Consider the following 14,259-nt stretch of genomic DNA (forward strand, 5'->3'; position numbering starts at 1 on the left):
GCTTTTTAAATAATGAAAAATTCAATGTTGTACTGTTTTGCTGCTGCTGCTGCTAAGTCGCTTCAGTCTTGTCTGACTCTGCGCGACCCCATAGACGGCAGCCTACCAGGCTCCGCCATCCCTGGGACTCTCCAGGCAAGAACACTGGAGTGGGTTGCCATTTAACACTGCTTAATTTCCACTGCCAGTGTCCATCATAATACAGCAATCTTTACTACATTTCTTGGAAAAAATACTTGCTCGGATTCACTTTCAGAGATAACTTGGAAAACGCACAGCCTCTTCATCTACCTGATTTGCAGGGTAAGCTGACAGGAAGCCGCTGGAAGCCTGGGCTGCAGCTCCCCCGACTGGCCCAACAAGGTTAATGCCCATGACTGGCTGTCCGAGGGTGAGGGGCATGGAGCCTGCAGGGCCTGAGGGCATCCCTGTGGGCTGACTCACAGCAGCTGGCAAAGTCACAGGAAAGCCACTTAACGTTGGAACAGGAGCCACTGGAAACTGATTTAAAGCATCAGGACTCATGGCAGGAACACCCCTCTACACAGAACACGAGGAAAACGGGAACATTTTAGGAAACTGCAAACCACATACGGCCCACATCTGACACAGAGACCTAAATGTAACATCTGCAGCCCTGGGGTTTTCTGCTCTGACTCTCCCAGAACTCAGGAATTTGACACCAGAAAATAAGTTATAAGGTTAATGTCAATCTAATATGCAGCAGAGAAATGGCCAACACACACTCAATCTGACATTTTCACTCTCTGACAAGTTTGGTTAATTCACTGTAATCAAATCCTTTACAATGATTTTGTAATATGAGAAAAACTGCTACCAGACCGAGTACACTTTATCTATATCTAAGGAATTTTAGACAAAGACTTCAAAGCACAGAGAGAGTAACTTCATCTATTACTAACTTTTCAAGCTCGAAAGGATTACAGTTAGGTCAGAGAATGTTACTACAGTCTTTAAATAAAAGAGTATTGTGCTAGCACGCATATCATATAAACAGTATATTCTGAAGAACTCTGTCCTGAAAATAACCTACATTTTAATGTCCAAAGAGTTCTATAAGTTGTAGAAAAAAGGATTCACATTCTCTCAGTTTATATCGAAAATATAAACCTAACCTTCAAAAGAATGTCTAACCTGTGTTACTGCTATCATGGCAAGAACGGTATAAAGCTCTTCTTTAGTCAGTTTTCCAGGTGTGGTTCGATTAGCTAAGGCCCATATCTGTCCAAGAGTTTCCCTGGGAAGCCCAGATGACATCAGGATGGGATAAAGTTTAGCAGTGTCTATTCCAGTTGGAGTCATTGTGGTTTCTAAAATTTTCTTATAGGCATCTATTAAAGGAAAGACCAGATTACAAATGTAAACATATTACAAATGATCCACCTTTTTTGTTGTCATTGATGCTTATACATGAATAATCCTAAGTCAAAGTGCTTTAACAGAACTGAAGCCACACCAAGGGTTTGAGTTGCTATAAAGATATTCAAGTGGAAATGTCCAGCAGACAATTAGGGTCTGGAGCTTAGAAGAGAGGCTGGAGCTTGGTTCTACAGATGAAGATTTTGGGTTAAAGGTAAGAGGGAGTCTTCTCACTAGGAGACAGTAACAGCAGTAAGACAGAGGTGGTATAGCAGATGCTTCGGATTTTAAAAAAGAAGTTGTAGAGTAATGATGATGGAACTAATCTGCAAATACTAATAGCAATGGAAAGCACAAATTATACCCATATCACCTTTCTCTTGTCCCAGTGAAGCAGAGGCTATTAGAGAAAACATCACTGGGTAAGGTGTTTGGGAACAGAGCCTTCAGAGGAAGACACAGTTACAGTTGAAGTGAGAGAGGAGAATAAGTGTTTGAAAAAAGGGAAGGGTTCACTGGGGAGTCTTTCACAATAAAATGGACTTTCCAAAGGACATAGTGGGAAAAGCTGTTAGGGATAGGGTTGCTAAATAAAATACAGGATGCCAATATTGCATGGGGTATACTTATTCTAAATAATTATTTGCTGTTTATATAAAATTCAAATTCAACTGGATGTTCTGTATGCAGATTTGCTGAATCTGGAGACCCTAGTTAGAGGAGTTGATGGATGAAAGTAGGGCTAAGGTAGACAGAGAAAACTGTTTAAAAAGAAATTTTACGTCTAGCATTGCACATGGATTAAAGGTCAGTAGGCGTCCCATACGGACATATGGCTTTACATCTGTATCGGTTCATTTGGCTGTGCTGGGCTCCTCACTCCTGCATGCAGGCTTCTTGCTGCGGTGGCTTCCTTTGCTGCGGAGCATGGGATCTAGGGCATGTGGGCTGCAGCAGCTGTGGCTCACGGGCTTAGCCGCTCGGTGACATGTGGGATCCTCCCAGACTAGGGATGGAACCCATGTCCCCTGCACTGGCAGGCAATTCTTAACTACTGGACCGCCAGGGAAGTCCAAGAACACATATTCTGGCTAGGAAATTACGTGTGTGTTTAAAAGCTTCAGTTGCTAAGTCGTGTCCAATTCTTTGCGACCTTGTAGACTGCAGCACGCCAGGATTCCCTGTTCTTCACTATCTCTCAGAGTTTGCTCTAATTCATGTCCACTGAGTTGGTGATGCTATAGTTTGATAGTGTCTTTTAAAATAGTAAATCTAAGACAAACTTTTAGAAATAAAAGTTATATGACGGTCATTAAAACATTACAGCAAAATACTTTTCCTTCATTTATATAGTTATTTCATATATGAGGCAGTCATAAACACTAGCTGTATTTAATTTTCTGTACTCTTTCAGAAAAAATAAAGTTATAATTTCTTCTGCATATTCTGTAGCCACACTAGTAAACATTTACAACTACATTACAACATTTGAAGTAAAGTATCCAGATAGGAATCTTGGGCAAAAAAGCTCTTTTTACCTGGAACCAGACTCTCATTGTAAATCCAAGGAGGCATTCTGGGCTGAACAGGATCCTGTGAGGGAAATACCCCCACACCTAGGAAATAAAGAACATCATCTAATGTATGTAATGGTCCATGCAACAGAAGTGGAAATCACACTGAGTCATTGCTTTTTATAAGAAGAGTGCTGGCTGGAGACACTAAAAAAAAGTCACCAATTCAACTAAAATTTGGTTTCTAACCAACTCTTGTACATTAACATTGTCCTAAGGCATAAACTAAAAACACAGTTTATGTTTTTATAAAAACATAAACAAAAACAACCCAAAAAACCCTAAGATGTACCAAATCAATACTCTGGATCACGTGAAGCTTGTGTTATTCACATATATTACAAATTAAAGGCAAAAACATGATAGGCAATGGTTTAAAAACTACGTGTACAAAAAAAAAAAATTTGCCCAAGCTTCACTGCAGCTTTTAATGTTTCTTTGCAAAGTCTTATGTTTTAAAATCTTGAATATGACACTGCTGCCTCAGATGCATAGCATTTTTATTTAAATTTTTTTGTTTTGCACTTTGTCCTATAAAACAGCCTCCAAGAGTTTGCCTCCTGAGTTGTCCACATTCATCTCTGCAAATTGAGTTTACAAAAATGTGGATCTTCAGGCAGTGGTGTGTACAGTTTATTTCAAAGAAGCAAAACATATTCTCATTGGTGACTTTTCTAGTTAAATTTTAACTTTTCAACCTTAAGGAAGAACAGAAAGTTTAAGAGGGGAAAAAGTTTTTATAAAATAAAAGAAGAAATTTTAAATCAGGAATGATTTTGATTAAAAAACTGGTTATCAAAAAAATTTTTTTAAAGGAGTAACAGTGTGTTGAAAGAATTCAGAGCAAAATCGTAGGGGTTAATTACAGAAAAGAATGCATTACATATATTTTAAGCAAAAAATTTCAATTAGCAAAATCAAGCAGCATTCATTTTAAGATTAACACTTAAGGTGTTAGCATTTGAGCGACATTTGGTTAAATGAACTTTTTGCTGAAAATTTCATGAGCTCACCACTCTCTTCAATGGACAGGTTTTGGTCTGAAGTCTTTTCTGCCTCTGCAGCAGTGGTACCACTTACACGTCCATCTACAGCACCCCCATTATTGGCCATTAAACTGGGATGGTTCTTACTGGAACCTGGGCCTAGGGCTTTGTGCCCAGCTTCAGAGGTATTTAATTTAATTTGTTCCTGCCCAGATGTACTTAAGTCACAAGATACTAGGAGCTTCTCCAAGGAAGAGCCTAAACAAACAGCATGAAGGATTATTTGTATATTATTGCAACCTTCTAATTTTTCAACCATCCATTTCCACCCCCAGATTCTCAAGGGAAGGTCCTGCCACATATAATTTGAATTTTGAAATAATTCAAGCCCACACGTTTGTACAGGACTTGAGATACTTCAGTGATTTTAGAGAACTTTACCATCATTATCATCTTTGATTCTCAGGAATTCTGTGAGACAATAGGTAGAATAGCATGGTGGAAGATGTGTTACCTTAGAAATCTGGTGACCTACACAAGATATAGACACTTCTATAGACTACTGCCTATTTCTGCATCTGTCAATTGAGAAAGTGTGGACAAGAACATGTCAGCTAAGAGCCCTCTCAGCACTATTCTAAATCTCAAGACAGAGTAAGTGCCCCCCTCACCCCTCGCTCCCACATGTGATTAAAACCGAGGTACAGAAATGTTCAAAGATTTGTCCAAGGACAAACTGATAGTAAATGGAGACCCTGGGCTTCTGAACCCCCATGTGCTTTATCACTGAACCAGAGAGCACTTTCTAAAGCAGCTTTCCCTGGCTCATTACTCTTAAGAAAATGATCAAACAAGAGTCACCTTCTGAAAAAATCAGTTTGTTCTAATGTAATTAAAATGGACCCTAACTTCTTAGATATACTTAACGTTTAAAAGTGGGCATTTAATTTCCAAATACATGGCGTTTTTAAAGTAAACTTTGATATTAATTCTTATTTTGAAATTAATTTCTCATTTAAATGTTTCTTCTCTGCAATCAGCCTCTGTGTTTTTTCAGTCTTTTAACTTTATTGAGGCTTTCAAAGGCTAAGTTTTGGTAAATGTCACAGTGCACTTGAAAATATGTGGGTTATTTTCAAATAACTTTTGATATTGATTTCTAATATAATTTCATAGTAAAAAGAGAACAGACTCTGTCCTTTCAATACCTTTAGACCATGAAACTTTTGCACCTTGTTTTTTTTTCACCTTGCTTTATGTCCCTGGATATGTTCCAGTGTCTCCTGATTTACAGTTCAGGAAATATGAACAGAGTTTGTATCCTGCTGTTATATGAAAACCGTATAAATCTTAATTGTTGAATTGGTTCACAGTGCTTTAAAGGTCTACTATATACCTCTATTTTTCTGTCTATTCATTCTATTGATTTTTGAGAGCTTGATACTAAAACTTTAACAAAAAATCTTAATTTACTTAAAAATAATTGTAATATTTAGTGGAACTGTTTGTAACTTTTTTCTGTATTTTCCAAGTCTCCTGTAAATGTGTTAGCATACTTTTGTAATTTACAAAATAATAATAAAAAATAGGTCCCAAATTTAGCAATAGAAGTTTCAAATCACTTTTTCAGAACGTGAGGCCCCTAGATTTTTTTTTAAAAATCTAGATTCTTATCTAGAGTCATATTTTGGTGAATTTCAATAGTACTCACATATTCAGGCCCATGTTTCCTTGCCAACATCACTGTATTATTCTACGTATGTAAGTGAAATAAATTTTTCTAGATTTTTCAAAATACTTTCATTAAGAGCTTAGAAGTTACCTGTTTCCTGCACATTGTATGTGGCCGAAGCAGTAAAGAAACAAGGAATTTGCCCAGGGACACCATGTAAGGCAATAGACACCGGACTCTGACCTGGAGGGAGAGGCTGTGCTCCAGCCTTCTGTACATGCAACTGGCCAAGTGGGGTGGTAGAATGGAAAGACTGAAAAGGCTGGGAAGTGGAGGAAGGCCCACATGTGGGAACTTCAACAGGCCCCTGCATAAAGTCACTGAATCCTTCTTCATCAAGAAAGGCAGGTGATGGGGAGACAGTTTTAGTAGAATGAGATGATGTGGGATAATCTGCAAAACGGAAAATGGCAATGAAACACACAGAAATGAAATTAACAGGGGAAAAGAAACTGAGATGCAACACAACTCCAACAGAATACACTGAAACGTGAACAGTGGAGGGGACTAGGAAACACCGTGTAACAACAGTCAAACGGAATCGCACAGTGAATGCAAAGCACTTCGATGACCATCCATGAGTAACTTGTCGGTCTTTTTAAAAAAGAGGCTTTATAGCTATTTTGCACTCGGTTCAAAAGGAGAAAACTGTAAAATTCAAAATTTCTTTCCTTCTTTTATTAGAATAGCACTAATGTTTTTCCGTGAGACCACTAGTAATTTACATCAAAGTGGTGATTACTTTTGAAACTCAACTGATCTGTTTATTTGGATACTATTTTCTCAAACCAATATAAATAAGAAAATCTGCCTATATGCTGCTGAATACATTTTAGAGATATATGCTGATGACTAAATTTCATGCCAGTAAAATACAATGCATGACATATAATTTTTGATAAATCATGCCTAACTGATACACTTAGCATAGTTCATATTTCATATGAGGATGAAAGCTACTATACAGGGAATGAAAATTATAGGGGCAACAAGAACATCAAACACATTACCAAAGTGATGCTTTCTTGGGAGAAGCACCAAAATTAGGACACCATAAAGTGTTAAGTCAAATAACTTAGCAGCCAATCAGAAAAATAAACCCTAGCTAAGTGCTATGTTTAAAAGAACTCTGCCTCTAAAAGATACAAATGTCAGTATGGCTTTTTACTGTCAAATATGAGATTCACTTATGTAATAAACCTCTCTACAGGGATTAGGTTTAATACAAGGCTCATTCACAATACTATTATTGTTGCTTCTTCACATTGCAAACTTTGAATCGCTGTAACATTTATTAATACTAAAGTCTAATGTCACAAGGAGCAGTCTTTTTTTTTTCTTTTAAAGCCCTCATTTGAAAAATGGGGACACTATGTGCTTCTCTTTTGGATCCATGAAATAAAACCTGGAAGCATTAAAGTTCTATGAAAAATGCAAAATGACTATTAAAAAAATAAAAAAGAAAAAAAAGCCATGTCATAATGAATCCCAACCCTCCCAATAATGGTTACTGAGAGTGTCTGAGAGCGTGTACTTAAGTTCTCAGTTTCAGTTCTCTGACCATTACTGGTAGAAAATAGCAATAATGGAAAACTGAGAGCTACCCTGAATATTTTTAGATGGATCCTATTTGGGCTAAACCAATTTTTTTTTTAGGCTATACCAATATTTCTTTGCATTTTACTGGAATTACTTCTATTCTATGTGGTATATATTTGGCTTAAAAACTCATAGCTGTATATATATGATTAATAAGCATAAAAATTATGTGATACAGTTTGTATATTCACCATTTTAAGATAAACAGTCTACAGGCGAAAATTAAAAGATGTCTTTGGTGGAAAAAGGCTGGAAACTCTTTAGGTGCTTTAGGCCTAGGTTTAAGATCCTAGCTGGAGAAGCTCTGGTAATTCCTTGGGCTTGCTTCAGAAAAAAAAAAGTATTTTTCTAGCTAAGCATGAAGCAGTTAACTAGAAACAGGTAACTGCATGCATGCTGAATGAACTCAAGAAATTAACTGAACATCAAAACCCCAATTTATTATTTAACCTGTGAGGTTGTTAAACTATACTTGGCTGCCCAAGCGAGGCATTCTATATGGACAGAGCAGTATGTGACCTCGCAATGGCCATCCCTCTCTGCCTTCTTCTCCTTTTTCTAAGCTTCATGCTGGGTCCAATTTCACCGTTCCAATGACTGTACTTCAGTGATTCACTGACTAGCTTACTCAGCTGATACATTTTCACCTTGAGGTATGCTTCTCCTTTCTGAACTCATTCTGATCACTAATATCCATTCCCTTTTCAATCTCAGTACATATTTTACTTTGGGGCACATTTTTTGTAATGATAACCTGAGTATATAATCTAACAAGTGAAATTAATGGACAGAGGCAAAGCTGTCCCAGAAAGTCAAGAACTCATTACTGTGCCAACATTAGATTATTTCTTCCTGATATCACCTATAAAAGATACTATAAAGGTTTAAGATAAAATTTGTCAATATGATATATGCTAGGAAAAAATAGTATTTAGCTGAATTATTTATGAAAACTATTCATCCATTAATGGTATGTTAAACTTGAAATTAGCTGAGAATAAAATGTCAAAATATCAAATTTTAAAAAAGGATGTGGTAACAGCTATGTGAAGATAAGATTCATTTCAGCTGCTACATGTTTTACACACATGCATTCCCACCCCCCCACCCCCCACAAATTTCCTTTACTCTGCTTTATCAGGTACTTTTCCTTTGCTTATTTGATGATGACATAATGAAAGGAATATACAAAATAATGAAATAAAAACTACAAAGAAATGTATTTTCATTTCTACAAAGAAAAAACAAAAATTTCACAAGAAAATTAGAGTTTTTAAAGGAATCATTGAGAAAATTTGTAAGTTTAATCACATTGAGTAAAACCTAAACTAGTTCACTAGTTCATAAAAAGTAAAATTAATTTAAAATAATAAGAATTCAATAGTAAACTCATGTACTACATTTGCTTTGAGTGAATGAATTTTACTAATGTTAACATACTCATTTCTACAGGAGATTTACAAGTGAAGTTGACATACTGACATTTACTAGAAGACAAGAAGGGTCCCCCCCCCCGCCGCAAGACAGTTATCTAGACCATAGCTCTTAATCCACTATAAATTTTAAAACATCTAAATCTGTATTTAGCTTGAAGGAAGAATTCAACACTCACTCTCCACACACACACACAATTCAACACTCACTCTCCACACACCTACACTGGTCAATTAAAAACACAGGGACTTCAATCATCTTCCATCAAAAGAAGATTACAATTAAAACTATCTGGAAGAATTCAACACTCACTCTACATATACACACACACACGTCAATTAAAAGCACAGGGACTTCAATCACCTTCCATCAAAAGAAAATTAAAATTTAAACTACCTGGTTTCTTAGGGTGTGATGCTGGAGTAGGGTGCATCTTAGCATCTCTGGAAAACCCATCTAAGTTTCCTTTTATGGCTTCCAAAGCATCATCTCTACTCTTCTCTCCTGTCTGAGAGACAATACATGTATATATATTTCTTCACTTACCTCTCACACTTTGTCCTAAATCCACACAAGTTGAAAGAGAACTGCAGATATTCAACTATTTCCAATATTTTACCACATATGTCAGGCAGTGAATTCTCCAAGTCAGAAAAACATTGACACATAGCAAAATAAAACAATACTCCATAGAATATTATTAAAAGGTCCATTACTTTAGGCCAGTGGTCCCCAACCTTTTTGGCAACAGGGGCCAGTTCGTGGAAGACAATTTCTCCACAGATGGGGACGGGGATGGGAGGTGTGTGTGGGGCGGGTGGGGCGATGGGGAAGGCGGAAAGTGTTTTAGCATAATTCAAGCACGTGACATTTGTTATGAACTTTATTTCTATTACATCAGCTCCACTTCAGATCATCAGGAAATTAGATCCCAGAGGCTGGGGACCCCTGCTTTAGCGTATAGGTGTTCGATATTAAGTCTCCAGTGTTAATGCTTTCCCAGAAAAGGTTATAAGCACCCCAAGGTAGTACACACAGATGGAGAAGATAATGACTGACATCTCATTCCCTTCAACAATAAAGTCTCTTTACAGAAAAAGAAAAGTCCTTCACTTTTGGACTTAAGACAAATGGAAAATCAATCAACCACACCTACGGCCTGGGCCTGGTGTCCCGGTGACAAAATCCACTGAATGAGTGAGAGGAGGCATGCACAGGGGGTGTGCTGTGGGGCGGAGTACGTTACCTTGGGTTTCACGCTACTCAGAAGTCTGAGCTTTTGCTTCTGCTCTTCAAACTGGCGTCTTTTTCTTTCTTCTTCCAAGAGCTTTTGCTGCTGTTCAAATCGTTTTCTGAAGGAAAAACCACCAGTAAAGAGCCAGCTTCGGGGATTATTAACAGTTAGATTCATACTTCTCTTACTAATAGTTTCAGCAATGTCATCTTGCATTCCTAGAACTAAAACCTTCACTGATAATTGTATCTAATTTTCTGAAGATAATCCTATGTCTCCACTATATGAATTTCCAAATATATGAAATAAGTCTAAAAAATGATTTACCTAAATTATAGATGTGAACTTATTTCTTACCTTGCAAAAGTAGGAGACAACATTCTACATTCAAAGTACATATATAAAAGAAAACGGGGAGGTAGACAAAATACACACACTCTTTGCTCTGGATACAAAAAAGAAACGTCTACTTGGGGAGGCCGTATCACACGTGAGAAAGAGCAACAGCTCTGGGAATCAGGAGGCCTGCACTCGGGTCCAGGTTCTTCCAGTAACTGTGTAGCCTGGGCTGACAAGTTGCTTATTTCTTTGGACTTCATTTTCCCCAGAGGTAACGTCAGTGGACTGAATTCTAGGATCTCTAAGGTCCCTTCTGGCTTTACACTTTTAAATAATAAAAGCATTTTAAAGATCTTTAAGGGGACTGTGACTGTTTCCTCTTCAAATCTGCACCACAGATTATCTGACCATTTTAAACTTAAGTGCTGTCATGCATCTTTATCCTTGTATTCTGAGGTTTCTTACTGTTGCTCCTCAGCAAACTGCTTCTGCATGTCTGGAGTGTACTGTGGGCCTGGAGGACGCATTCCCAGGAATGGTGCTTGTCCCAGGTAAGGCATTCCTCCTGCTGGTATTGGTCCCATTGGGATCCCTGCCTAGAAACAACAGACAAAGACTTAGGCTTAAAAAACATAATTTCTCCTCTTTTTATTTTTGGCTGTGCTGCGCAGCTTGTGGGATCAGTTCCCTGGCCAGGGATGCAACCTGTGCCCCCGGCAGTGGAAGCATGGGGTCTTAAGCACTGGATCGCCAGGGAAGTCCCCACAACTTTTTCTTTCAACTACTACAAAGAAAAACTGTAGCTTCCATAACTTTTCTTATTTTTAATTAACAAACTATATAAATGCATTTTTAATAAAGCATAGCTTATTATTTTTTTAACTTTATTTATTTTTGGTTGCTCTGGGTCTTTATTGCTGTGCAAGGACTTTCTCGAGTTGAGGCAAGCAGGGGCTCCTCTTTAGTTGGTGGTGGGTGCTTCTCATCATGGTAGCTTCCCTCGCAGAGCACGGGCTCTAGGGTGCTCAGGCGTCGGTAGTCGTAGCCAACGGGCTTAACTGCCTGGTGCCACACGGAATCTTCCCGGACCAGGGAAGATGGAACCTGTGTCCCCTGTATTGGCAGGCAGATTCTTAACCACTGGACAACAAGGGAAGTCCTGTATTAATTAATTTTAATAGAAGATTCAAAGGACATAGGCTAAAAATAAAAAGCTCCCCTTAATATCTTGCCTCTTCCACTGCCTTCATGTCTTTGAGAGGACCACGACTGCTAACAGTCTAAGGAAGTGTCTATCAAATCTTTCAGACTAGGTGTGTTAGAAAGCACACACACACACACACACAAGTTTTATCTGGTGAGCTCACTGATCCATACTCTTTGAGGTGTTGTATCTTACTTGTCTTTGTATTTCTAGCAATAGATAAGAGCCTGGCATACGGCAGTTATTCCACAAATGAGATTAAACATGTATTTCCAATATGTATGACAGGATAATGAATATTTTGATATTATTATACCCTTGGTATCCAAACTTTTACAGAAAAAAATATACTTAATGAATACCAAATGACATTATCAATACAATAGTATAGAGTTTACTGAAGTGTCCACAAGAATAGCATTGCACAAGAGCTAACCACAAAACTTAGTATGAATCATGATGATGGTGACGATGGAAATGATGGTTAATGGCTAATTTTTACTGAGTGAAAATGTCTCTATTCTTCAACCTTCTCCCTGAAAGGTTCCCCTTCATTTCCTAACTTGAAACTTGGCTGTCCCTGGAAGCCCTCTCACTTGGAGACTGCTACTTTTCTTCCAACATTTCCTGTAAATGGACAATATTCTCTTTGGTTCTAAACCCCTTTTCTTGTCTCTTTTCCTTCAAAACCCTGGACACATTTTAATTTCTAGCAATCAGACTTCATCAGTTACTCTCCTACCCTATTTATGCCGTCTACTCCCTCACTCTTCAACTTCCAATCTTTGCTATGGTCCATTCTACTCTTAAACTGCTCCTGGTTATGGTCAACAATCATGGGGATGACTCATCTAACACCAGCGTCTCAGGCCTCCTCATCACAGTCATGTTCAACACACCACTCTAGCTTCCCATTCCATGGTCATCACCCCAATCACCTGGCCCAGTAGCTGCATCACCTCCAAAATCTTGATTTCAAGCATGCCAATAACTGACCACCACTTTCTATTCTTCCAGTTCATGCTCTCCAGTAACTCTTTTACTTCATTAATACTTCCCTCCCATCCATTAGTCTTCCCACTTTCCCAGCATCCATCATGCTCATCATGCCCTCCCTTCTCTTCTTGCTCAGCTTAGACTCCAGGACTCAATATTAAACATCCTTAGCTCCCCTACCTCTGGCTTCCTTGGAATGGTCACCTGGGACTTCATTCTTGTTAGTCAACTAATCACTTTCTCTTATCCTTATACCCAAACCACTTAATCTCACTGGAGAGAAAAACCTTGAAGAGTCACCTTCAATTCTTTTAAAAAAATGTTTGTTTATTTTCGGCTGTGCTGGGTCTTTGCTGCTGTGAGGGCTTTTCTCTGGTTGCGGTGAGCAGGGGCTACTCACAAGAGGCAGTGCACCCACTTCTCAGTGAGGTGGCTTCTCCATTGTGGAGCAGAGACTCCAGGGCGTGCAGGCCTCAGCAGCCGCAGCTCCCAGGCTCTAGGGCACAGGCACGACAGTCATGGTGCATGGGCCTGGGCGCTCCCAGACACGTGGGGTCCTCCAGACCGGGGACTGAATCCATATCACCTGCATTGGCAGGCGGATTCTTTGTCGCTGAGCCAGTAGGAAAGTTCAGCTCAGTTGCTCAGTCGTGTCCGACTCTTTGCGACCCCATGAATTGCAGCACGCCAGGCCTCCCTGTCCATCACCAACTCCCAGAGTTCACTCAGACTCATGTCCATCAAGTCCGTGATGCCATCCAGCCATCTCATCCTCTATCGTCCCCTTCTCCTCCTGCCCCCAATCCCTCCCAGCATCAGGGTCTTTTCTAATGAGTCAACTCTTCCGATGAGGTGGCCAAAGTACTGGGGTTTCAGCTTCAGCATCAGTCCTTCCAATGAACAACCAGGACTGATCTCCTTTAGAATGGACTGGTTGGATCTCCTTGCAGTCCAAGGGACTCTCAAGAGTCTTCTCCAACACCACAGTTCAAAAGCATCAATTCTTCGGCACTCAGCTTTCTTCACAGTCCAACTCTTACATCCATATACGACCACTGGAAAAACCATAGCCTTGACTAGACAGACCTTTGTTGGCACAGTAATGTCTCTGCTTTTGAATATGTTATCTAGGTTGGTCATAACTTTCCTTCCAAGGAGTAAGCATTCTTTTCATGGCTGCAGTCACCATCTGCAGTGATTTTGAAGCCCCCCCAAAATAAAGTCTGATACTGTTTCCCCATCTATTTCCCATGAAGTGATGGGACCAGATGGCATGATCTTAGTTTTCTGAATGTTGAGCTTTAAGCCAACTTTTTCACTCTCCTCTTCACTTTCATCAAGAGGCTTTTTAGTTCCTCTTCACTTTCTGCCATAAAGGCGGTATCGTCTGCATATCTGAATTTCTGCCTACAAATCTCAAATGGTTTCCCAACATACGAGTCTTACAGGGACGCCTACCTTGTAAGATTTCAATCCTTTGAGTTGCTTGAGATTTGCTATGGCCCAGCATATTTCAATTTCAATATTCCATGTTTGCTTAAAAACAAAGTAATTTTGAGGGCTTCTTGGTGGTCCAGTGATTAAGACTCCACACTCTCAAAGCAGGGGCATGAGTCTGATGCCTGCTCGGGGAGCTAGGATCCTGTATGCCACACTGTGTGGCCAAAACAAAAGTGTTTTGCAATTGTTGGACACAGTATCCTATTATCCATTAATCAAGTTTGTTCAGAAGCTTGTTTAAATGTGTATCTTTACTGATTGTGAACTTGTCTATTTCCCCT

The 14,259-nt window shown here is 39.0% G+C and overlaps 1 protein-coding gene across 1 annotated transcript in view; it reads right to left on the reverse strand.

Moving 5' to 3' along the window:
- Window positions 1-14,259, reverse strand: part of SYNRG (synergin gamma) — an 87,499-nt gene that overhangs the window by 49,092 nt on the left and 24,148 nt on the right. Inside the window, exons 4-11 of the mRNA XM_068977413.1 lie at window positions 10,744-10,874; window positions 9,952-10,057; window positions 9,102-9,213; window positions 5,856-6,065; window positions 3,968-4,198; window positions 2,919-2,996; window positions 1,156-1,352; window positions 292-540 (exon numbers count right to left, since the gene is read on the reverse strand). Of these exons, the coding sequence (XP_068833514.1) occupies window positions 292-540; window positions 1,156-1,352; window positions 2,919-2,996; window positions 3,968-4,198; window positions 5,856-6,065; window positions 9,102-9,213; window positions 9,952-10,057; window positions 10,744-10,874 (1,314 nt within the window). The remainder of the gene's footprint in view (window positions 1-291; window positions 541-1,155; window positions 1,353-2,918; window positions 2,997-3,967; window positions 4,199-5,855; window positions 6,066-9,101; window positions 9,214-9,951; window positions 10,058-10,743; window positions 10,875-14,259) is intronic.

This window comes from Capricornis sumatraensis, chromosome 8 (assembly GCF_032405125.1).
Source record: "Capricornis sumatraensis isolate serow.1 chromosome 8, serow.2, whole genome shotgun sequence".
In the NCBI taxonomy this organism is placed as follows: domain Eukaryota; kingdom Metazoa; phylum Chordata; class Mammalia; order Artiodactyla; family Bovidae; genus Capricornis; species Capricornis sumatraensis.